The sequence below is a fragment of the Gobio gobio genome, assembly GCF_949357685.1.
Source record: "Gobio gobio genome assembly, chromosome: 3".
In the NCBI taxonomy this organism is placed as follows: Eukaryota; Metazoa; Chordata; class Actinopteri; order Cypriniformes; family Gobionidae; genus Gobio; species Gobio gobio.
The window spans coordinates 62,591,707-62,618,120 of record NC_137099.1 but is presented as its reverse complement, the minus strand read 5'-3'; the positions used below and the strand labels follow the sequence as shown (position 1 = coordinate 62,618,120).

The 26,414-nt window shown below is 43.9% G+C and overlaps 2 protein-coding genes across 2 annotated transcripts in view; both read left to right on the top strand.

Moving 5' to 3' along the window:
- LOC307123089 (B-cell receptor CD22-like) overlaps nt 1-26,414 on the top strand; it is a 72,960-nt gene that overhangs the window by 22,481 nt on the left and 24,065 nt on the right. The window lies entirely within an intron of this gene.
- LOC307123088 (B-cell receptor CD22-like) lies at nt 203-8,470 on the top strand. The gene is made up of 11 exons (XM_079811478.1): nt 203-285; nt 523-592; nt 1,327-1,683; nt 1,773-2,021; nt 5,695-5,952; nt 6,042-6,284; nt 6,350-6,446; nt 6,546-6,591; nt 6,774-6,851; nt 7,825-7,880; nt 8,145-8,470. Exons 1-11 carry the CDS (start codon nt 232-234, stop codon nt 8,164-8,166), a joined length of 1,530 nt encoding a protein of 509 aa, XP_079667604.1. The 5' UTR covers nt 203-231; the 3' UTR covers nt 8,167-8,470.

The window sequence follows — 26,414 nt, the reverse complement described above, 5'->3', positions numbered from 1 at the left end:
TGAGGGGGAAAGAACCATAATTTGAATATACTACCGGGTTTCTACTGATACAAAGACTAATGCTAAATCACTGAAGTTACCCTTTAATGAAAGGATGATTATTGTTCTTCAGTCAGGTTTAGTTCAGTGATGTTGTTCTCTTGTTGAGGAAGAGACACTGATATTTCCGTCACTGGCTTTAAATAAACAGTGTTAACCACACACAGTCCTTCACTGTAAAGCTAAAAGTGCATGTGTTACTCAGTCAGTCGTTCAGTTGCTGTTGATCTGATGAGCTACAACACGGTAAGACAAACACACTCTTACTTAAATGAACACTGATGATTATTTCTATAGATGAAGCTCATATAACACATGAGAAATATCTTCTGTTCATCTAATGATCAGTTCATTCACACACACTGATGTTGAGCTTTAATAATCTCCAGATGTGCAAAGATCTCACTAACACTAAGAGCTGTTTAGGCTGATGAACATGACCTGTTTATGAGTATATGAGTGATGTTTAATGCTGTATTATAGATGTATTTTATGCTGATGTGGGTCAGAACGGCTCCTGCTCTTCCTCTGGTCTTTCTGCTCATGATTCACGGTGAGTCTCTGGCACATTTCATCTTCTGTGTAATTTAGTTATAAAGAGTCTGTCCTTTTCTTCTGAAGTTTGTAGCCTGTTTGGATCATATAATGATGATTAATGAGCAGTTTTCTGTGCTATATTGATGCGTTTCCTTTTGAAGCAGGAAGTTTGAGTGAGAGATGTCAATGGGCTTGTCCGTTTTATAAATATCCAATAGTTTTTAGTGACGTCACAATTTTGAACATGAATTGCTAATTTGCTTCTTGCTAGTCAGTGTCCGGTGGTTTAGGGGCGGGACTTTCTCACTCATCAGAGCATTTGATTGGACAAACATCAGTGTATCGCAGATCATGGATATTTTTGGCTCATTTTCTCAGAAGACGATGTGGAGATATTGTTGAGGTTTATGTGTCAAAGGACTGTTTGTTAGCATATAGAAGATCACAGAGCTGAGTCTTTAAATCATCATTGATTATTTTCTTAGTCTGTCGTGTGTTTGATTATTTGATAGAGCTGTTGTTCGTGACTGACGTCTGTTTTCACTTCTGTTTCTGTGTTTATTTCTGCAACATCCTCCATCAAAGCTCATGAAGTAATTCACACTGAGATCATTCATCACTCAATAGATTCTGAGAAGATGAGCTTATATTTCCTGTCATGAGTCGCTGTTTAGAAGTAAAAATATGAAGTTTTCAATGGTCCAGTATAACTGATAAATCATGTTCATCAGGATGAATTCTGTGTTTCAGGGGTTTCTAGTGATGATTGGGGTGTGAGTTACAGTCCTTCACACATCTGTGCACTAAAGGACTCAACAGTGATAATGAACTGCTCTTATTCATACCCTACTGGACATCAGATCAAGAACGTGTTCTGGACTAAAGAGTCTGTAAAGGGTATAATAATGCTTTTAGATCTGTCTAATGACCCTGAATACAGTCAGAGGCTTCAGTATCTGGGAGATCAACAGCAGAACTGCACCGTCAGACTGAGTCATGTGACACTGAATGATTCACACGAGTACTATTTCAGATTCATCACTGATCATCCTGATGGAAAATGGCTTGGTCATCCAGGAGTGACTCTTACTGTCACAGATGAGTTTGGTGAGGTTTATCTCTTGTTCTGTGCATTATGTTGAATAATAATCAGTGTATGACCGCAGCACTAGATATAATGTGTGTGTTGTGTTCAGATCTTCAGGTGGAGTCTCCTGAGAGAGTGACAGAGGGAGATTCAGTCCGTCTGACATGTAAAAGCAGCTGCACTCTGACTGACAGAGCAACATTCATCTGGTCCAGAAACTCACAGCCATTAACTGAGAGAAGAGACAGAAACAATGAACTCCTGCTGCAGTCAGTCAGAAGAGAGGATGCAGGCAGATATAGCTGTGCTGTACACGGACACCATCACATCTCTCCTGATGTTCATCTCAATGTCATGTGTGAGTATGAATTTACGATTTATTTTTGAAAAGAGCAAAAAAACAGATTCAGATCATGTGTCTCTACATTTACACTGCAAGCATTAGTGCTCAATTCTGTTTTATTGCTCAGATTTCTTTGTGTGGCTGTTCACATTATTATTAATTGAATGTGTCCAATAACAGATTTGAGTGTGAACTGCACAGTAAAATCCTCAGAGTTTAATCAACACTGTCACTTTAACTCTTTAGATTGGGACAATATGTGCCGTGAGCAGTGTTGATTTATCTCTGAGGATTTTGCAGTGGTCATAGATCTGAACAATAGTAAACATGGAGGCCACTGAAGTCAGAGTTTATGTGTTCATTTATAAGGTGATGTGAAAATCATGGAGGACATGGATGAGAAAGAGACCAAAGTTTTTTATAGTGGCTATTAGTGGCCCAGCTGTACTCCCACTCCACAATGGAGCATTACCACTTTGACCAGTGTCTCATGATCCTCAACAGTCCAGTGAGTAGTTTATGGACAGGCCGATATATATATTTATGAATGTATGTGTATATATTAGGGTTGTTAATGAACAGAAATGCTCCAGTGAACCTAAACCTTACATAACACACAAAAGCATGTGTGAGTGCACTTTAAAGCATGTTTGCAAATGTCATTAACGAGTGTGGCGTGTTGTAAACATGCTTTCCCGTTAATCATTCCTGTGATGACCTGTGACTCTTCTATCTGCCGATAAGAGTCATTCACTCCTGCACTGTAAATCCACAGTAAAAGCAGTGAACGCAATGACAATCTGAATGTGTTCAGGGAGCTCTTACACACAGGGAATGATTACTGTCAGTCACATTCAGCAAATTCCATTCTGTGCTTCTCTCATGATCCAGGGGCTTAATGTTGTTATGGCAACATGCTGACATTATCTCAGTGTTTGCTTGCAGTGCTTGTTGAGGAAAAGCATTGAAAACCAGAAATTGTTGTTCTCTGAAAACCTCTTTTTGGAACAAGTGTGTGTTATAGTCAGGACATTCACAGACAGCTCGTTCTCTTCTCTCTTGTTGCGCTTGAATGGTTTAAAAGCATTTGCATGAATAAGAGCATCATCATCATCAGTGCTGGTACTCACCAGACGGGGCGTGGCTTTATTGGGGGGGCGTGGATATGGGGGGATTGTTTAGTCAATAATTCAAGAAGCTCCATATTTTAAAGCTCTTTCTAACTTAAAACTAACATATTCTTGTAATTAACTATAGCTTTTGTTACAATAAGGGTTTATTTACAAAGCAACACCATCGACGGCTCCTCATTATGAATTATGACTATGCTGATAAAAAATAAATCAGCAGCCATATCACCCTGTAGCTCAAGACCCACTGAAGCTAAGCAGGGTTGAGCCTGGCTATTATATATATCATATAGCTATTGTTATCCACCATACTTATTATAATTATTTCGGACAACATTTTGGCGCTACCCCTCCCACAGCTTTTGTCACAGACCCATGAATGAGTCAAATCGACCGGCTTATTCGGGAATGGTGTGCTATATCTCTTCTAAGGGGTCGGGGGTGCGATGTTCACCCCAGTGGCGAAAAAGTAGCGAAAAAAATCCCATAGACTTAACATTGCAAAAATTTGTAACGAGTCATAACTCTGAGAGAGGATTTCGTAGAAATGGGCTCAATTTACTCAGCCAACCAATCACTATCTCAGGATCACTGTGACCCTATCAAGCCACGCCCTAGCAACCATTTAGAGCTCCCTAGCAACTGATCCCATAGACTTCCATTAAAAAACATCAAAGGGATATCTTTGGATAGAAGTGTCATAGAAACTTGAGGGTGGGTTTTTTTTATTCAGGGCATCAACAGCCAATCACAAATCACCTTCACCACTTCCTAGTCACGCCCTAGCAACCATTATCAAGCACCCTAGCAACCGTTTACCAAGATCTATATCTCTGCCTCAGAACATCATAAAGGCATGGGGGTTGGTTTATGCCATTCATACTGACAAGCAGCCTTTGGAGTATCGTCATTGGATGCTGCCAAGCTCCATAGCAACCAAACAGAGTACCCTAGCAACCGTTCAGCAAGACCTATATCTCTGTATCAGAACATCATAGAGACATGTTGGCTGGTTGGCTCTTTTGACTCATGGTAGCAAACTGGACTTTCAACATGCTACACATGGCTGACTCACGTGTGATCTTGCGTTGTTTCCTTCTCACTTCTTGCGTGTGTTTGCTTGTGAAACGTAGTTCGCTGACGGGACAGAGCTGTTGGTGATTTTTCCTCTTGTACAGTCATGCAGTGTGAAGCCCCCTGTCGCCGATCCATCGGTCAGTGTGAACACAGCAGTGACTGAATGCTACCCAAGATAGTCATGCAGTGTGAAAAGAACTGCGATCCGACCAGTTTGAACCTGTTTGTGCAGTCTGAACTCGGCATTAGATGAAATCAACTGAAGATAAAAGATAAAAGAAGACATTAAATCTCTCAGCAGAGGAGGATTAAACAACTCCACAAACAGCATTACCAGCTTCACACATTACTAACCAGAAGAAAAAAACATATCATTGTGAATTAACAGAGATAAAAAAAAATCTGCCATTATGGTGATCAGTGTTTGCTTTAGTGAGTCTGTTTGACTCTTGACTTTCTAACATTGCTTTTCTCTGGCTGCTGTATCTGTGTCTGTTATGTCAAGAATAGTAAGAGACGATGTGTTCAGCTGATGTGGGCCACTTGATGATAAAGATGTAGTCTCCATCTAATAGTCTCATTTACTGATGTTATACAGAGGGTACATCAAAAATGTGTTTCTACTGAGTAGTGCGCCATACTAGCCACTAGCCAGAACGATAAACAAGCACACCCTTACAAAAAATAACTGCAGTATAATCTAGTATAACAGCAGTCCAATGAAGTACAACTGTAGATTTGCAGTATAATGAAGTATATATGCAGATTTTAGGACACGAAAAAAAATGCAATATTGCAGTTTTACTGCAATGCATACTGGCCCTGATAATCATCACAAATCCATTTTAATGAATGAATGATTCTCTCTACCCGTCGCTCTGGTGTTTGTCAACAGCCGCTTGCACCGCCTGCTGGTGAGGTCGACTAACAGCAGATGGAGATTATGCTCAGTAATCTACTGCTATTCCTGCAGTTCTGTTGAATTTGAACCACTGAATTGGTGGAAGCGAATTTGTAAAGCGAAATAAAAAGCAAGAATTGCCTGTCGTATATTATAAGTTGTATTTTTTTTTTAAACAGAATGAATATTTTGGAAGTGAAATCTGAGAGGTGAACATGGATTATTAAATTTTTAATAATGAAAATGTGTGTGAAATATTTTGAATTGAAATATTCAGATCTTAAATATACAACCATGTTGAATTTCAGCCCATAAAAATTCAAGCTCTAAAAATACAATGAATTATAATGCAAGCACGGTTTTTCAAGTAGTGCAATTCAACAAGCTTTTTGTTTCAAAACATTTGGCATTATTTTACTTCCATATTAACAATCGTAAAACATGAGTATAAAGATGTGGATCAGCTGATGCGAGCCTGACTACCGTGACCTGTCAGAACTAAAGCTATAATTGATTAGTGGATTCTTAAGTCTCAAAGTGTGTGATGTCAAATTTAATTTGTTTTGTTTGTTTGTTTTAGATCCACCAAAGAGCGTCTCAGTGTCCATCAGTCCATCTGGTGTAATAGTGGAGGGAGATTCAGTGACTCTGAGCTGCAGCAGTGATTCAAACCCTCCTGCTCTGAACTTCAGCTGGTTTAAAGGAGGAACGATTGTAGGATCTGGAAGAATCTACAGCATCTCAAAGATCAGCTCTGATGACAGTGGAGAATACAAGTGCAAGACCATCAATGAACATGGAGAGAAATACTCTGATGCTGTGACTCTAAACGTCATGTGTGAGTTAATGATCATCTGCACATTGTTCACATCTACATTTACAATTTTCTAATATTTAATGTGAATTTGAAATGTTTGTCCTTTTCAGACCCACCCAGGAGCGTCTCAGTGTTGATGAGTGGATCTGGTGTAATAGTGGAGGGAGATTCAGTGACTCTGAGCTGCAGCAGTGATTCAAACCCTCCTGCTCTGAACTTCAGCTGGTTTAAGGAGAATGAAACCTCAGCTGTTGGATCTGGACAGAGTTTCAGTGCACTACAGAGTGGACGCTTCTACTGTCAGGCTCACAATCAACATGGATCTCAGAGATCAGACGCTGTAACTGTCACAGGTGAAGCTTTTATTAACACATCTCATTCTTAATTTGCAGATTTAATTATATTCTTCCTCTTTCAGTGCATCGTGGTCTTGGTTGGCATGTCTGGTTGGGGATCACAGTGGCATGTGTAGGATTATTCATCATAATCATCATCATCATCATACTGTACACAATGTAAATATAAATGTATCAACAAATAGTAATATTTGTTTTTAAACTGCAGTACATTTGATTATTAAATGAAACGGCTTGTTTCCATTTCCTGTTCAACAGTCAGAAGAAAAGGATAAACTGTAGATCTGCAGCACACGATTATGAGGTGAGAAGATCGAAGAACCACAGAATGACACCAATACCTCCGTTAGAGCTTCTTTATACACGTAGAACATGCACATCATCACACTCATGATGAGAAGAGATACTCTGGAGTGATCACACTTTTGATTGTCATGCAAAGCCTCTTGATTCGTGCTGTAAGTCCTTCTGTCTGTTTCCCTGTAGAACGATGATCCCAGAGCAGGAACATATACAGCTCTTGAGCTCAAGTCCAGATCACCTGACCTCTACAACACACTCACAGTGAGTGAAATATCATAAACTACACAAGCAATAGAGTTTGTGCAGGTTAGGCTTGCTACGATAGTCGGTGTTGCCGGTGTTACCGGTGTTCAGACTCAACACCGCTTACATCACTTGCCCACCGTGGCACCGCCCCACCGTGGTTTTTTTTTATTTATTTTTTTATCCTAATAAAATAATTTAGTTCAGTTAGAGAACAGACAATACAAATTAAAACTGAATGTGTCTGCTTAATAAAGCATGACCCGACCGTGAGTCTCGGCAGGAGTCATTCATCAGATTTCATTCATCATAGAGTGAGGAGCTGACTGAGATGATCGCGGAAGATTTGGTTTCAAAGAGAAACGTAAAAGCGCATATTTAAGGGAGTTTGACATTTGTTTTGTTGTTGTGTTTTTCATATAAAATTATAGGCTTATGAACCCACAATTCAAGCAACCCGCCACCGAATTGGCGCTAATTCAAAACCGAAAGTAAAATGTGCACGGCCACACAGAGCGCGCATTTCCTTTGAGTCCGACACTCTGAGATGACGCAATTTTTGCCGCGCGCACCTTCGCGCTTGTTCGTTCGGACCATGGTGCGGACGCGTCGAGTATAAACAAGGGTTCACGGACGAATTGTCATTCATTCATGGCGTGCGTCTCACACATAGACCGATCAATGCCTGATCAGTGCCCTGACTACTAGGGAACTGTTGAGACGCACCCATGTTGAGCGCGCATTTACGGACGAACTTCATTCATGGCCTCACAGAGCGCGCATTTACGGATGAACATCATTCATGGTCTCACAGAGCGCGTGTATGTTACTTTCGGTTAGATAGAATTAGTGATTTACAAGCCCACACACAAGCCCCCGCCGGTGATACCGGTATTACCGGTGTTGACACACGTCGAATAACCGGTGGGAAAATTTCCTCACCGTCACATCCCTAGTGCAGGTAATAAATAATCAATGTGTTTCCCCATAGACTGTCCATCCCAGACCTGCTGTTCTCCAGTCGGGCTCTTCTGAATATGAGAATCTGTAAGTTGGATATCCTCAGGTCTTCTCAAGATAATCAATAAAGATTAGATTATGTCCTCAGTAGTCAATCTACTAGTCAATAGATACTAAACAGTCTTTTCTTTTTGTTACACATTGGATTATACATGTCGTCTCACTGACATAAATCATATTCTTTAAAACATTTTTTAGATAACTCAGATTATTTGTAGCATTTGTAGTGTTGTTTCATTTGCTTTCAAAAAACACAGACCTGTGTAAATGTGTGTATTATTTCTGTTGTAGCCACAGCAAGACACCGCGGTAAAAGGAAACTACTTTTTCAAAACTTTTCCCAGCTTTTGTTGCGTCGCTGGACACGCCCACATCCAACTACCAATGAAAATTAAACGATTCTTCAGAGTTTCCATTCGTCAGTGAAGTGATGTTTCTCAAAGGTCCTGTAGAAAGTAATGGATTATATTCATGTGTGCCATGAAAAAACGGTCAAAGTGTAACTAATAAACAAATTGTTTCAATAATATTTTATACATTTGATCATATTTATGTTATTAAAGGGTCCATGTGACAGATTTTTCTCTTTATTCTTTTCAAATAAAACATTAAATGATAAAAAAGTACAAAGAGTCAACCTTCTGTTTCGAATCTGTGCTTTAAAGTTGCAACGTTTTCCTAACTTTTAAATGCATCATTATATTTAAACTGCAAACACATGAGAGGAGTCTGCATTAAAGACCCACGAATGGCAGACGTGCGACTACATTTCTCTCCGATACGGTAGGAAATTAAACTGAATGTGGAGGATTTGAACTGTGACGATGATTGACAGGGCAGTTTAAACGGTGACGGGATGCACGTAACTAATTAAAGAGTCCATTAAAAATGACGAAGTAGTATGTCTCAAAGCTTGCATACTCTTCTGCTACACACTCAAAAGTATGTACTTTTTCTTCACAAAAAGAGCACATACTTTTAGGTCGTAGTATAAGTAGGCGAATTGGGACGCAGCAGAGGGTTTAAATACACAAAAACGAATGACTAAACAAGACACACCTGTGAACAATCAAGACAGTGAAGGAATTGAAAATAATCAAAGATATTTGATATTTGAAATCCAACAAAGAAATTTTCTTTACTGTTGTCAACACCCATTTTCTTACCAGAAGGGCCATTTGGAAGACAAAAGACGGGGGTGCCACACCTTTACAGTGGGTGAAGTTTGGTCTGATTGGTCAGTTTGAAAGAAATACATTTGGTTTCAGTCACATGGTCAAGGAATAGATAAAAGAAGACTGTGGCTTGCTCTCTTTTTTCTCTGGCTCTCTGACTCTTGAGGTCATTTGGGGCTTCTCTCTCTCTCTCTCTCTTTCTCTCTCTACATTGTATTCATGCTGTGTACGATTAATGGTAATCGCAATTATCTGATTAAACATTGATTAAAAATACAATTTATACAAAACGAAATTCCCATTAAAGAAATGCTTTCTAAGCAAAATCATACAAAATTTCGTTCAAAATTATTTCTGACTTTCTGTCTTCTGACATATTGCGCATATTTTCACTTTTCATAATCAATGTAGCCTAGATTGAATTTAAAAATAACATAATAATATTTAAACATAAACAGGAACTTCATGTAAATGGTCTGAAAGTCCGAACCATACAGAAAATGCTTTCACACTAGAAACGAACTGAACCTTTGTTCAGTTTGATCCGGACCGAGACTACCTCTTTTCGTCGGACCAAATTTCGTCTGTTTGGTCCAGACCGTGGTACGGTGGAGGTTTCGCAATTTTGATTCGGACCAAACTGAAAAGTCCGAAAATCCAGACCAAACAAGGTAGGTGTGAAAACGCCCTAAGTGACCTTTAGAAATTTTTTGGAGGTGATGCAGCTAAAAGTCTCACAGAAAGCTTAGGCTTTGACTTTCTGTAATTTTTTTTGTCTGAAACCTATATTAATTTATATATTTTTTAATAAAAGAAAAATGTATTTTATAAAATTTTCATAACAATAAACTTAAACTTCAATAACTTTTATATAATTTAGGCTAATTATATAAATTGATTCCACTTCAGCAATAATCTGCCAAGTGTCTTATTTTAAAAAAGACCAACCGCAAATCTTTACAACAGCAACAACAGACAGACAGTTGTGTATGATACGAGGACGGTGTCTGTGTGTCAGCATTGCGCTGCTGTTGTAGAGTAACATTATGTGCATGGAAACGTCAAACTAACGCACGCTAAACTTACATTGTGTATGCACTTTTCTTTTTCAGATGAATTACTACCAGTGCTGACAGATGACTCCCTAAAAGCCCCACAGCCTTGCTTAGTTACTACAGATCCAATAAAACTCCTCCAGGGCTTGATGGAGTACTTTGCGGAGGAGCCAAAGGTGCTGCTGCTAAACGAAGAAGTAAGCACACAGCATAAAAAACTCATCATTTTATTGGAATTTGGTTTAGTAGGTAGGGAAGGTAGTAGGCCCTAACGCACTGATACCAATGTTACCACTGCCAATACACGTTCCTGAGCATTGCAAAGAAATTCCACAGAAAAACAACATTTTGTGATTAAGAGATGTCTGTGTCTTTACCTCTCACAGGATGCCTTAGCAGAACTGCCATGCAACCCGTGCATAATAGTTGTGGGTAAGGATATTCATGTCTACTCTTAAATATTTTAAAATGTTGTGTGGCAGGTGTCACGTGTAACAGTAATGATTCAATCAGTCATGTGGCAGGATAGACCAAAGTCTGAACACCTCACAGCCCTCGTGACTTGTCTAATCAAATCATACTTAAACAAAGGGCCTGTGTGTTACGCTGATTAGATCCGAACCACATCATGTGGCCACAAGAGATTGGAGCGTTGAACTCTTTGGGCGTCAGCCTTCCCCTCTATAAAAACTAGAACAGACCATCAGCTCTTTGCATTTCCGCCACCACAAGGAACGGACCTCTTGGCATTTCGCCTTGAAGGGGAAGACCAACCCTGGTCTTCCCAATCCTGAGAGAAGGCCTCCCCGCACGGAGAGAGAAACCGGCAGACTTCTGGACTTTCCTAAACTTCAAAGAAGTTCACCTGGGACTCGCAAATCCTTAGCGAACTTCCCCGACGATTCGAACTCAGACACTTACACGAGAAGCCGTAGTAATGCAAGTATGCTATTTCACAATCAAACTGCTTGGAAAAGGTTGTCTGAATTATGAATTTATATGAATTTCTTGTGGGCTCTTGCGAAAGGACTGTGAAGCTGTCTCGGTCTCTCTGTCTCTCTGTCTCTCTCTCTCTCTCTCTCTCTCTCTCTCTTGTTAATTCTTCTTCCCTTTTTATTATTCGTTAAGTTTCATGTTTCCTTGTTTGTACCATATTGTTTGTTTTCTCCTACATATATATGCATATTTCCCCGTATGAATCGTAGCTTTGTAAACTGTAGTTGTTTTATTAAAACCCAATAATTGCATTACATTGAATCCGTATTGTTTTGCTCACAAATCTCGAAGTCACTGAAGCGTAAGATCTAAGCTACCCATTTAAGCTTGATTTTCATGTAGTACTACTTCAGTAGTGCAGATCGTACAAACATAAGAGATATTATTTGTCCTGATCAAACAGATCAATGTTTCTTAAGGTTTGTAAGATTGATAATTGATGAAGAAATCAATTGGGATAAAGGTTACTTTTAAATGATTAAAGTTTCCGTTATACATAAATTTTGTCTGTACAACAAGCAAATAATATTCATAGACTCATGAATATTAATACCATTTGAGTTAATTATTCCCCAAAACTCATTGTTGGTGCAGTGGTGGAGAATTATTGTGGCAGTTTCAAACTTTGTTTTTGTGAGCAATATTAATATTCATATTCATGTGTATTTTTGGGTATTAATATTATGCAAGCGCGTTTTCGTTCGTTTGTTCGAACTGTGAGACAAATCGCTAAAAGCGAACACACTCACTGACTAGGCACGACGCCGAGCTCAGTTTAAAGCATATTAACAGATGCTAAAGTGGCAATATTAAATGTCCTGCAGAGATAAAGAAATCTCTGTTCAGTCCGTACATGAGTAATATTGTTTTGTCCCGCTTGACTTGAACGACGAAATCTTCTTTCAAGCGGAAGATTGAAATAGGGCGAGCCTCCCCTATTCAATAATAGGCCTAATATAATATTAAATCGTTAAGATAAACGATAACTCCTGGTTTAACATTGGATTAGCTACCCAAATCGGAGACCTAAAACATTTGACTCATAAATGCTGACTGACCGTCAGCCAGTTTGATAAATGTCTATTGGAGTTCTTTTAAATGTGACGTAAGCAGATGTTTATTCCTGTATCCACATTTTCTTGTGCAGCGAATGAATCCTGCCAATTTGTTTGTGTAGCACCAATATAGCACGAAAAGATCCACCGTGGTCTAAAAAAGTAATTGTGATTTGTGTTAATCCTGTGTGCGGCCATCATTTGATTTTTGGTCTTCAAGTCACACGAGCAGGTGCAACTCTGTGTGCTAGACACAAGAGGGCGCGACCTAACAGCTCTCGAATTACACTTCACCAAAACTTTATCCCGAGCGGTCGCAACAGCGCCATCTGGTGAGCGTTCCTCCTAACTAACTCTAGTCCGGGTGGACTCGACTGCGCCATCTCGTGGGCATTTTTGGATAGTTCTACTCTCCGCTATTTTGTTTTAACAAACTTAATTTCCTTCCTAAGAAGAGCATGTGAATTGTTTAGTGATTACTTATAGAAAGGTTTTCATTTATGCAATTTTACTAGCATTAGGCAGCAACCAGTTCTCCGTTCTCGCTGATTAAACACGCTTATTTGAATTTGAGTTTAAAAGGAAAAATGAATTTCCTCTAGCTTAAATTGAAATTAGGTTCTTAAAGTTACTGACAGTCCACTTGGAAGGAAGGACGCCACCGTGTGGCCATACCCTGCTAAGTCAGTTTACAGCTCTCTCTTTTCCCACTTCCTTTTCACCTGCAACCATAAATCACTTGATCCGGTAAACAAGCGAGTCTTAATTCATTTTTGATTTCACCTGTTTACCCTCTTTGTGTATTTATTGTAGGGCTCACAAGCATCGGTGGTGAATTGAGAATCGTCTCAACGTGGTCTCCACGAGCAAGGTTGTCCAACCGACGTGACCTGCACCGGCTGTGTGTGAATCTCGGTTTCTTTTACCTCTGTCCGCCGTTGCGGCCCGCAGTGGCGACATCAGCAATTTGACACTCCAAAGCCAGTCAACCAGTTCAGCTGACACACACAAGGCAATGTCTGGCACCTGTATCTAAACCATGGCTTAATAGGGAGCCACTCTTGAAAAAGAGGGTTCTAGGGAACGTGCCAACTTTGCTGTGCTGGCTGGCGGTTGACGGGTGGGTGCTGTCAGGTTGTGTTTAAAGTCTAAACTGTTTGAGTGGGCGTAACGCGATACAGAGTAACGAAGGACCGAGGACACGGCAGTTGGGTGTTTGGGAACGCCCGGAAGGCTAACTGTGCCGCTGGTTTTCCACCTGAGCGACCTCAACTCGCCCCGGATAAACTAAATGTGATAAAACCCACATTATAAGCCGAATATTAGATACTCCCCCGAGTATAGCCTAAACGATTGGCCCACCTTTCCTCTCTAAGCCGCACCCTCTTCCTAGGTTTCCTAACCCGATAGCCACACATGCTGTAGGCCCCAAAAACTCTCACGAAAGGTAGCAGGCTTAGCCCCTTTAGTGTTTCTCTAACACTCCCAGCGTTCGCGCTTATTTTCCTTTTTATTGCAGACCAATTCATTTTTGTGTTTGTTTCTTTCCTACCTTCACTGTCCGGACTGTTGTAATCTTGTTTCTCTCAGTTCACAAAGAGACCCCAAGGAAAGCTAAGTAATAGAGTGACAACCAAGCAGCCGGCGTCACCAGGTTACCCACAGGGCTACCACCTGTCAAAGTCTCTATTTCAGGCCGACCCAAAAATTGGCCCGCCTAATTGCCTAACTGTCTAACTGTTTACATCAGTTAGCCAAAATTCTTGTCGACGGCATAGTCCGTACAAGAGCTCGTTAACCTTAGAACAAACTTGCATTGGCCTCTTTGTGTGTGTGTGCTGTGTTTCTCTCGCCCACAGTGAACCAGTATGCCCCGTTCATCCAGTCCCGCTGTCCCTTGGGATCGCCTAGCGGTATGGCTGGAAGCGATGACGAGCACTGTTCCGTCGGAGGACACCAGTGATCTGCAACAGCTGAGCCAGGAGGAACTGGACACAGAGCTAGACAAGCTGACGGCACATGACCCGATGCAGAGTTACTCTAACAAAGAACTGGCCAAGATCCTCGGGAGCCTCGCCCACAACCTTGTCGCCCAGGCACGGCTAAGAGAAAAGAGCCACACCGACCTGGAACAGGAAGCGGCAACATTAAAGCTCCAAGCCGAGGAGGCTCGGAGAAACCAGGCCCTCACCCAGCGTCATCTAGACCAGTTACTTCTAGAGACCGAGAAAAAGGGTGAAACGGACACAGAACGAGAGAAAGAATTAAAAAGACTTCAAAAGGCCCTGAAAGATCTGCGTCTGGACACAGACCGCAGAGAGCAGTCAGAGAAAGACACCAGGGAAGAACTCAACGAACAGCTCCGGCGAGGCGAAGCTCTCCTAGAGAGAGCCAACACTGCACTCAAAGACAGAGATGCTAAAGCCAAAGCCTCCGAAAACCACTTGCAGGCTGCCCGAGCCGAGATCAATGAGCTGGTCCAGCAAAGACATGAGCTCAAAGATGAACTTGACCTTGTTCACAGAGAACTGAAACATTCATATAAACTGCAAAGTGACCGGGAAGGGGGAACGCACCACACAAAGTTTCCCCCGACCAGCTGGTCCGCACCTTTTAGCCAAGAACCAAGAGCTAGAAAGGGGGGTGACAACCCACTGCTAAGACTGTCACCCGCTAGCCTCCACGAACCCCCGCCAGCAGCGGAGGAAGGGAAGCACTTCCAGGAAGTCAGGGCCAGCAGCCACGTAGCTCATAAAGACCTTGACAGGCTGGCCAGAAATATCCCTACGTTCAGCCCAGACCCTGCAGGAGGAGACAACGTTGACTCCTACTTGCAAGACATAGACTTTCACCTGCAGACTGTCGCTAACGCGAACACTTGGGACAGATTGTTCCTACTCAGAATCACGTCTAACCGGGACGTACACAGCTTTCTAGACCGTCAACCAGAGACTGTCAAAGCAGACTACTGGCAGCTACGACGAGTTTTAATTCACGAACACTCTGATCCAGAATCAGACCAGGGGCTAATCGCTGCTGTGGACCTCAGGCAAGGTCGACTTGAAACCCCATTGACTTTACAGCCATCCGTTTCCATCAGTCATGGCAACCTCATGGCAGGACAGACCATCCCGAAGGTCTGCACCCTAGTCAACGAACAGGGAACGGTGATACCAGCATACACCAAAGGGTTCGCTGTTCGGCTCAACATGCGATGTGGCCAAACCTTAAACCACACGCTGGGTTTCTTCAAACCCTCACCTGAATGTGTGGAACTCGGACTCACACTTGAAGCCACACCCCTCACTGAAATGTCATCTTGTGTAGTCTACATCCTCTTCAACAACTGCACAGCAACTGACATCAACATTCCCAAGGCCTACCGGCTGGGATGGCTAGGAAGCCATGACTTTCATGACTTTGAACTTGAACTACCCATCATTGGGCCCATTCCACCTGCACTGATACACGAAGGGAGTACAGATAACACGCTGTTCACTGCACCCTTCAAATTCATTGCCATCACGTCTGTCATGCCGATGACCAAAGACCAGGTGTGCCAAACGGAGCAGACTGAGGACAGTCACCTCGCAGTATACACAGTCTCCCACCAGCCTGTCGGTAAGACTGATGAACCTGCTACACCTCTCAAGACCAACCTGATCTATGTAGACGATGTTCTCATGAAGAGCAAAACGGTGGCCGACCACCTGAAAGAAAGAGACTATGTTTTGAACCAACTATCCGCAGCCGGTGCCAAGATCGCCCTCCACAAAGGACAGTGGTGCCGGGCCAAGGTCAACTACGTGGGCCTGCTAATCGGATCCCAAGGCATTGAACCTCAGTCAAACTGTATTCATGCCATTCAAAACATCAAGCCTCCTACTAACACCTCTGAGCTGCGCAGTTTTCTAGGGGTATGCAATTACTCCCGACAGTTCATTGAAAACTACTCAGACATGGCCAGACCTCTAACAGCCCTGCTGAAGAAAGACTGCCCTTTTGTCTGGTCGGATGCACAAGAACCCCAACAACAACTGACCTGTCAAAGACACTTTGAACCGAATGCGTGCCAGGGCATGCCCATGGCCTACGTCGATGGGTGCTCCTACAACCACGACGGCATCCTCAAGGCAGATGCAGGAGTGCTGTGGGTGAACGATCAGCCGTGCCCACCACAACACTTCAAGTTGGGTCCTCAGTCATCGCAATATGTAGAGATAGCAGCTATTCTCATAGCCCTACAGATTGCATCAGCACATGACATCAGAGAACTGCTCATCTGCTCAGACTCTAACTATGCCAGACTCAGTTTCGTGTGCCACCTTCCAAGCTGGAAACAGAATGCTTTCAAGACCACTAACAAAAAGCCGGTCAAACACCAACACCTGTTCCAGGAATGTGACAACATCACAAGAACACATGACCTGACAGTGTACTGGAAGAAGGTAAAAGCACACTCGAAGCTACCAGGTCTCGACAAAGACTTAAATGACCAATCCGACGCCCTCGCCAAGTCGGGCGCACTACACGGCGACATGTGGGTACCCCCAAACCCCACATCCAGCCCCAACGTTGCAGTGCTAACCGGCAGCAAGCGACCGGCCCCGGCTACAATGCCCGCATCGCAGCCGCTATCGCTAACTCCGCAGATGTCCAACAACGACATTTCGGATATGCAAGCCTCTGACACTGCGCTATGTATCTCCATGATCATCAGCAATACCCTAACCCTAGGCAAAGCCTTTCTCCTGTACAGGAAGTTCAACGAGATGAGAACCCGCTACAGCCAAACTCACGACAGCTGTGTCTGGAGGTCTCTGATGGAAACCCCGGGAGGAGGGTCCCATGCCAGAAGCAGATGCGAACCTCATCGAGCTGGCTCCTCAGCCACAACGAACACCTGCTATCCAACCGTCCCGATTCACCTGCCATCCGACCATTGTGATGGGGGTTGTCCGATAATGACCATAGGACATCATCTGACAAAAAGGGGGACTGTAACAGTAATGATTCAATCAGTCATGTGGCAGGATAGACCAAAGTCTGAACACCTCACAGCCCTTGTGACTTGTCTAATCAAATCATACTTAAACAAAGGGCCTGTGTGTTACGCTGATTAGATCCGAACCACATCATGTGGCCACAAGAGATTGGAGCGTTGAACTCTTTGGGCGTCAGCCTTCCCCTCTATAAAAACTAGAACAGACCATCAGCTCTTTGCATTTCCGCCACCACAAGGAACGGACCTCTTGGCATTTCGCCTTGAAGGGGAAGACCAACCCTGGTTTTTTTTCACAATTTCTTGTGGGCTCTTGCGAAAGGACTGTGAAGCTGTCTCGGTCTCTCTGTCTCTCTGTCTCTCTGTCTCTCTCTCTCTCTCTCTCTCTCTCTCTCTTGTTAATTCTTCTTCCCTTTTTATTTTTCGTTAAGTTTCATGTTTCCTTGTTTGTACCATATTGTTTGTTTTCTCCTACATATATATGCATATTTCCCCGTATGAATCGTAGCTTTGTAAACTGTAGTTGTTTTATTTAAACCCAATAATTGCATTACATTGAATCCGTATTGTTTTGCTCACAAATCTCGAAGTCACTGAAGCATAAGATCTAAGCTACCCATTTAAGCTTGATTTTCATGTAGTACTACTTCAGTAGTGCAGATCGTACAAACATAAGAGATATTATTTGTCCTGATCAAACAGATCAATGTTTCTTAAGGTTTGTAAGATTGATAATTGATGAAGAAATCAATTGGGATAAGGTTTACTTTTAAATGATTAAATGTTCCGTTATACGTAAATTTTGTCTGTACAACAAGCAAATAATATTCATAGACTCATGAATATTAATACCATTTGAGTTAATTATTCCCCAAAACTCATTGTTGCTACAGACGTCATCTTATTGGTTGGTTGGAGTGTAGTTGGTGGACCAATTGGGTGTTAGTAACTGCACTATTTAGAGACCCTTATTTTGACGGGTATGCGTGTGACGTGGGGTGCTTCTCTCTCTCTCTCTCTCCCCTTGGCATTTCCGTTCCGTTTCCCATTCAGGTATGTCGAGTGTTTGTTGGTGTAGTGATGCATATATCACGAGGCTAATATGAGCTATTTATAGTTTAATTTAGAGCGGAGCTGGTGGCGTTTGGCATTGGGGCAAGTTGTGGCGGAATTCACTTGCAGGTATGTTTTAATGTTCAACTTGTAACCATCACAGTTTTTGTATTTATTGCGCGTTGTTCTCAGTAACAGCAGCGAGGGCAGGTGTTAGGGTGTGATTGCTGGTCGCTAGATCGAGCTGCGGCACCGGTAGTGAGTAACCATACAGCTGTTCGTTCAGTGTTTGACATCAACCGTAAGTACACCGCTCTTGTCTTTCATATTTGTCGTCTTTTGAACTTTTTCTAATTCTCTAACTCTTATCATCTTTGGTTAAAGGGAAACGCAGCTGCTGTTTTGCTTATGGGACTATTCTGATTTTGATCGCGTCATTGACGGTCATTTGGACTGTGTACTGCTCTGCTGCTTGCGAGTCGTCTGGGCCATTAAAGTGGGCTTCGGATGTGCGTCCGCAAGGCTGCTTACCAGTTAAGCTTTCGGATATAATTTACTTTGGATGTTATGTGTTTCTTTGTTATTTTCTGGTTATTTTCTTTCTTTTGATTATTTTTGTATTCTATTATACTATTTTGTATTCTATTCTATTGTACTTGTGTTTTGGTTTTGTTTATTTTCCTTTTTTTTGGTATGTAATCGTTGTAAAAGTTTGTTTGCTTATTATTCCTTGATTTAATGCTGCTGTAGCGCCAATCAGGTGCTGGGTGGTTTTGTAGGCCTATGTGGTGTCCTCTGGAGGCCTGAGTGTCAGAGTTGTGACCATAATTGTATTACTTTGGCTTAATTTTTTATTAATTGTTGTTTCCTTTAATGTTTCTTTCTCTCTTTTTTTCAGGGCCAGCGAGGTCGTGTGGAACTGGGGAGGCTAGCTGCTTCCTTTTGTGGTGTTTCACAGTGTGCTGTGTGCTGATACAACTTCCCTTTGGTGGGTGTGCGTGGTGTTTGCTTTTGTGTGAATTGAGGTGGGTTTTGGATGACCTCCGAGTTGCAGCTGGCCTGCCTGGTTCCCACTAATCCTGGCCCTGGGTATTATGAATCTGTCATTGCGGGAGTTTTAAATCAGCGCTTGTGATTTTTATAATAATGTTTATATTTTGTATCGCTACTCGCGTCTCTCTCTTAATTCCTTGCCTTCAATTGGTGGAACTTATCTGTGTGTATTTTATTGGGAGTTATTTTTCCCTGGCCTCCCACCAGGGTGGCGTAGTCGGGTAGAATTCAAGTGGTGATTAACATCCCTCACCATATAACCTCTGCCACATTTGTATATTTGTTTCATTGATTAAAGAAATTTATTGTCGTTATTTACATGTTTTGCAGATGAAGGAAGATACAAAATATCAGTGGATGAAGTCACAGTAAACCACATCATCAGCTGTTCTCTGGGTGCTGTCCTACACCCTTGCTTGCTTCATTTCTCATTTGGTCAGTTGGTTGTTTGCTAGGATGGCTGAATGTGCAATGCAGTGGAAGGCTTGGCTTAATTTCACTAAAGTCAAAGATAAGGACGAAGTGAAAGGCCATTTATGTTCCAAGTTAATTTCTTGGGATACATGTTCAATGCTATTTGAAGCACCTCAGCAAGATCCATTTGCTAATTAATATTTTGTTTTTGTTTTACAGCCATAGAAGTAGCATCTGGAACAGAGAGAAAGGAGTGTGGTGTGTTTGTGTGTCTCAGTCTCAACAGGCATGCTATTGTACTCACATCACCAACTAGGCACTCAAAACGTTGGAATTATTAAATAATGTTTTGTTCTTAATAGTTCATTCCATTTACTGTGATACAACAAACTGTTATTGTACAAACATGTTTTTTGGCAGCATATTGTTTGTTTTTCACACAGTAGCTGCATGTCTCACTTTTTCTCACTTAATTGACACTCTGTTCATTAACTGGGTTGGGTTTGTTTCATTGCTATTCTGGACAACAGGGTCAATTATTTGACGTCAAGTGTCATTCTTAAAAGAAAATGTTTATGCGTGTTTCAGTTATGTTAAACTATGAAATTGGTCATTTTGACCCAAACTAGTGACTATGTAAAACAATGACTAAAAAATTTATTTTATTTAGAGATGTCCAAATGTTGTTGTTTTATCTACACTACTTTACTGTTTAATACAACAATGGTTTGAAAAAATATTGGATATGAATGAATAATAAAAAAATAATTAATATTTACCATTTTATGTAAGAGCATTTATTTCAGCTTAGAGAACAAAATTTTGTTTTACTATAGATACACCATTAAATGACAGAAAGTGTCCTGTTATTTACTATAGATACACCATTAAATGACAGAAAGTGTCCTGTTATTTACTATAGATACACCATTAAATGACAGAAGATTTCTGTTCTCTTTCGAGGGAAATCACACTGCATCGGACCGACGAATTTGGGGATACTCCCTAAGCAACAGCGTATCTGAAGTATGAATGAAATCAAGCCAATCCTGATTGGTGTTGCGTCATGACGTAACTATGACGGCATACCCGGAAGATACATAAAGGGGAGTCTGTGCATAGTAATGGCAGTTATCGCTCTTCAGCATAGCGCTCTGTGTGAAATCTGTCTGTCTATTTATTGTTGTACGTCAGTGAGAAAAAGTGTGTGTGAAAGTATGGCGACCGCAAGAGAGTTCAAGCAGTGTGTGCATCCGTGTCCCCGTTATATGTCGGGCTCGGATACACACTCGCTTTGTGTACAGTGTCTGGGTGTTGAGCATGCTCGGGCGGCTCTCGAGGGAGCTATCAAATAGGTATGGGACTGCTGAGGCACCTTCCCACTCTTCATCTGATGATTCCGAGATTCTCCCTCCCCGTGTGGAAGCCCGCGCTGCGGCTTCTTCCCCCGGGGTGGAGAATCCGGTGTTCCTCCTCTCTGGTTCCGAGGAACCGGATGAGGTGGACATCGAAGCGGGCGGTGAAGCACCATATGAGTCGCCACTTCACCCACCCGCTCAAGAGGAACTGGTCGAGGTTTTGACCCTTGCGGTGGCCAAATTAAGAATCAATTGGCCACAGGAAAATGAGGAAATTCAGCCACCAAGTAGGCTGGATGACCGATTCCTTTCACGCCGGGCTCAAACACCTCGCCGGGGCTTGCCTTTTTTCCCGGACCTGCACAATGAGTTGTGCAAGTCCTGGAAGAAGCCGTATTCAGCGTGTTTCCAATCCCCCAGTATTGGACTATTGCAATGTTCTGGGGGCACGTGAGGCTGGATATGGGACGATGGCGCGGGTGGAAGATGCTCTCGCGAGCTATCTTTCCCCCGAATCTGCGTCGTCGCTGAAAGCCCCGGTACTGCCCACCAAGCCCTGCAGGGACACCTCAGCCTTGGTGGGCAGAGCCTATATGGCGGCTGGGCGGGCTGGTAGTTCCATGCATACATTATCGATCATGCAGGCCTACCAGGCCGACCTTAGGAGTTAGGAGTTAGATGAGGGTGAGGGTCCCTCTCCAGGGCATATATTGGAGCTCCGGAAGGCTGCGGATTTGTCTCTCTGCATCACCAAGGAGACGGCCCGTGCTGTGGGCCGCTCCATGGCTTCTTTGGTGACTGTGGAGAGGCATTTATGGCTGAATTTATCGGGGATGAAGGAGAAGGATAAAACCTTCCTCCTAGACTCCCCGATCTTGCCTTCTGGCCTGTTCGGCGACGCCGTTAACACCGTCGTCGACAGGTTCCAGGAGGCAAGGAAGCAGTCAGCGGCCTTCCGCCAATACCTCCCTCGTCGCTCTAAAGGGAAGGCTGCCTCCAGCGGGCAGCCTCAGCCGTCCACCAGTTCCTCGCACCGGCAGGTGCAAAAGCAGAGCGTCACCTCTCGAGCCCCTCCTTCTGGAGCTTGGCAACAGAGGCGGCGCTCGCACCAGCAGGCTTCCGCACCTATGGGCGATTTAAGAAACGTCCTTCAGGCTAGGAAGGCTGCTGGGAAGAAGTCCTAGCTTCGGCTGGACTTCAAAGAGCGGTCCCCCCCACGCAGGAACAACCGAGGTTGTCTCCTCCGCGGCACTCTCGGGAAATCGATGTGGTAATCCCGCCGTCACAGACGCTTTGGGCCACATCGATTTCCCGCGGACGATCACTGCTCCAGCTGCCTCCGGGAGGACTTGCGGCTGGGCAGTTAACGCGTCCGCACACCGAAAATCTTTCCCAACTGCTCCCTGCCGGTCAGGCTCGAGGCTCGGTTGGCCCCCAAGGCCAGCCTCGAGAGGCTGGTTCCCTTAGTAGATTATCTCGGCGCGTGGAAACGCCTTCCGAGTATTTCTACGTGGGTCCTGCGTACTGTAGAAAAGGGTTACAGACTGCAGTTCGGTCATCCTCCACCGAAATTCTGTGGAGTGACGTGGACTGTAGTGGTACCAGAGCGGGTTCGGGTAATGGAACAAGAAGTAAAATCCTTGCTGGTAAAGGGGGCCATAGAGTATGTTCCTCCGCCAGAGAGGGAGTCCGGGTTCTACAGCCGGTACTTCATAGTTCCAAAGAAGGATGGAGGGTTGCGTCCTATTCTAGATCTGAGGTATTTGAATCAATCTCTGAGGAGGTTCAGGTTCAAAATGCTCACCATTCCCACCATCGTGAGTCAGATCTGGTCCGAGGACTGGTTCGTCACGATAGATCTGAAGGACGCATACTTCCATATATCCATCCTTCCGTGTCACAGGAAGCTCTTGAGGTTCGCTTTCGGGGGCGAGGCGTACCAATATTGAGTGCTTCCCTTTGGTCTAGCTCTTTCCCCACGCATATTCACAAAGTGCATGGATGCAGCTCTGGCTCCAATGAGACTCCAGGGCATCCGTGTGCTGAATTATATCGACGATTGGCTCATTCTGGCCCAGTCGTACGATATGGCAGTTCGGCATCGAGATGTCGTTCTAGCCCACATAAAGTGCTTGGGGCTGAGACTCAACACCAAAAAGAGTGTGTTGACGCCGTCCCAGAGAACGACGTTCCTGGGAGTCGTGTGTGATTCGACAACGATAAGGGCGCAATTAGCTCCCGCGCGAGTCGAGACCACGCGGGCGATGGTCTCAGGGTTAAGGCTAGGCCACAGCATCACTGTCAGGCACTTCCAAAGGGTGCTGGGTCACATGTCAGCAGCGTCCAACGTAATACCTTTTGGCCTGCTGCACATGAGACCCCTACAGTGGTGGCTGAAGACCAAGGGGTTTTCCCCCAGAGGGAACCCATTCCGTATGATCAGGGTAACGCGCGCATGCCTTCGTTCCCTGGCCATATGGAAAGAACCTTGGTTTCTGTTTCAGGGGCCAGTGTTGGGAGCGTCCTGTTGCCGGAAATCCGTTTCAACAGACTCCCTCACTGGTTGGGGCGCGGTCATGGGCGGACGCTTTGCGAGGGGCCGGTGGGAGGGCCGTCATTCCTCCTGGCACATAAACTGCCTGGAGATGATGGCGGCCTACAAGGCTCTCAGGAGCTTTCTCCCGGACCTCGGCGGTCACATGTCCTGGTACGGACAGACAATACGTCTGTCGTAGCGTACCTCAACCGGCAGGGGGGTCTGAGGTCGCGCCCTCTATGCAGACTGGTGCATCAGATCCTCCTGTGGGCCCAAGGGAAACTGTTGTCCATCAGGGCAATGTATGTCCCGGGGGTCCAGAATCAGGGAGCAGACATCCTGTCGAGGCAGGGGCTGAGGCCCGGGGAGTGGCGACTCCACCCATTTATTCGCGTCTCGAGAGACGACCCACTTTCCACTGTGGTTTTCTCTCACCCACTGGGGCCGGATGCCATGGTGCAGACATGGCCGAGGCTGCGTCTGTATGCATTTCCCCCGATCGCTCTGCTCCCGGGAGTCCTGGAGCGGGTCCGTCGACACGTTGGCCGACTCGAGTTTGGTTCTCAGATATCATAGCTCTTCTAGCGGGTCAGCCGTGGGAGATTCCTCTGAGGAGGGATCTCCTGTCTCAGGCAGGGGGCACGATATTTCACCCCTGGCCAGAGATATGGAACCTCTGGGTCTGGCCCCTGAGGGGGCCAGATACCTAGAGGCTGGCCTGCCTGCGGATGTGGTTGAGACCATGCTCAGTTCCAGGTCTCCGTCTACAAGGAGACTGTACAGCCTCAAGTGGAATGTATTTTCCACTTGGTGTAGAGAGCGTGAGGTGGACCCAGTTAACTGCCCAGTGGCTTCAGTGCTGGAGTTCCTCCAAGACCGTTTCTCTGCAGGGCTTACCCCGTCCACACTCAAGGTGTACGTGGCTGCCATTGGGGCTTTCCACACACCGTTGGGTGATGGGCCTTTGGGTAGGCACCAGTTGGTTGTACGGTTCCTCCGTGGGGTTCGGAGGATGAGGCCTGTGGCTCGTTCCAGAGTCCCAACCTGGGATCTGGCAGTGGTTCTCGAAGGATTGGCTGAGGCCCCCCTCGAGCCGCTAGAGTCAGCAGACCCAAAAAGCTTGACCCTTAAGATGGACTTTCTCTTAGCCATCACTTCTCTGAGGAGAGTGGGGGACCTTCAGGCCTTGGCGCTTACGCCGACTTGCCTGGAGTTTGCCCCTGGCGAAGTGAAGGCCATCTTACACCCTAGGGCCGGTTATGTGCCCAAGGTGCCATCAAGCGTGGTCAGGCCTTTGGTTCTTCAGGCATTTCATCCTCCGCCTCACGGGACGGCAGAAGAAGGGAGACTTCACCTGCTCTGGTGCCGAGCTAGAGACAGACACGCTCAGCGCTCGTCACATATCACAACTACTCAGTGTTTTCAACCACATCATGTTTATTTTAGGTTTCAGACATTTAAATGCTCATTGTCTATGGAAGCGGCAAAAACAATCATTTCAGACAGTTATAACTTGACTACGTGTTTTATTCATATCAGATACACATTATATAGTGACTCTATAGTTTACTCAATTTTCTCCCAGTTCAGGTCACTTACTTTCATGTGTTTCGTGAGACGTGAATGAATTTACGTGATGTAAATCCGACATATCCGATTCTCTGAGGTGTAAACTAATATGGCGCCGCCCATCGCGCAGAATAGATCAACTAACACACATTTGAAAATCACAGTATCAGATAGTTCATGACATAGTTAGCAAGTTTGTGAATATTTTGAATAAAAAAGAAAAAACGAAATAAACCCGATACAGCTGAGCTGTCATACAGCGCTATCACGGCTGCTGTGTGTCATGTGAGAAGCACGACGCGTCGCCATGGAAACAATAAGGCGATGCGTTATTTAGCCAGAGAATATGGTCATATTTCTGCAATAAAGCTTAAGCTGGTTTGTAGCAGACCAAGAACACAGACGACTGCTGTTATTACTGTAACTGTTATTTAGCGTTAAATTAGTTGTAGTGGGGTTAGGTGGCTTTAGTTTTACTGTGAATTTGTTAAGTAAATTGTGTTTTGTATTTATTTATATATTTAAGTATACTTTAAACTTGTAATAAAGTTTTAAATAATAATAAATAAAAAGCCATTCTTTAATCTCATCCACCTCGTTTTGTGTCTCTTTTTTTTTTTAAGTATTGGTTCAGGCACCGGTACGTTTTAAAAGTATCAGTTTGTTACCCAATCCTAGGCGTACTGGAGCATCTTCAATGTTGGAACAATGTTTTTGCCTGTCAGGTCTTCACAAGTCACGTAACTGAAAAGTATGAATGCAAACTATGCAAAATTAAGTAGTGTATATTTTGACAGGAATACAAACCGTCGACGGTAGATGAACAGGGTTCCTCTTGTATGCTCCCATCTTCCTCATCACAGTCAATAACTTTTTCTGTGGAAGTTGAAAGTGCAGCTTAACAATGGTATATAATGGATCATAAACACATGGTATATGAAAACATGGTAAACAGAAAATCAAAGAAAGACAAATAAAATAACACACCATCAGGATCGATCCCAATTTCATCCAAGTTCTTGCCATGGAACTCAGCTAATCTTCCTTGCTCAAGGGCCATTAGGACTTTGCTGATCTTGGCAAGTTGCAGGCTCTTCTCAGGGAGTCGATAGAACTCACGATGTATTCTCATGTCGTGTCCAAGAAAGTTTGCCAGCTGGTCCATCTCTGTGTCGGTCATATTCAGCACTGTTGAAAGGGTTGCGGCATGCTTTCGCAGTCTGGTAGATGTCAGTGACTTGGGACACTTTGCACCACACGCCTTTGCAAAGCCACGGAGGCAGTCTGACCCTCGG

Bases quoted from the DNA above. Each gene is read 5' to 3' on its own strand.
- LOC307123088 (XM_079811478.1), top strand. From the start codon at position 232: ATGTGTTACTCAGTCAGTCGTTCAGTTGCTGTTGATCTGATGAGCTAC. The intron at 1,684-1,772 runs GTGAGGTTTATC...TGTTGTGTTCAG, and splicing joins TACTGTCACAGATGAGTTTG to ATCTTCAGGTGGAGTCTCCT. The intron at 6,285-6,349 runs GTGAAGCTTTTA...TTCCTCTTTCAG, and splicing joins AGACGCTGTAACTGTCACAG to TGCATCGTGGTCTTGGTTGG.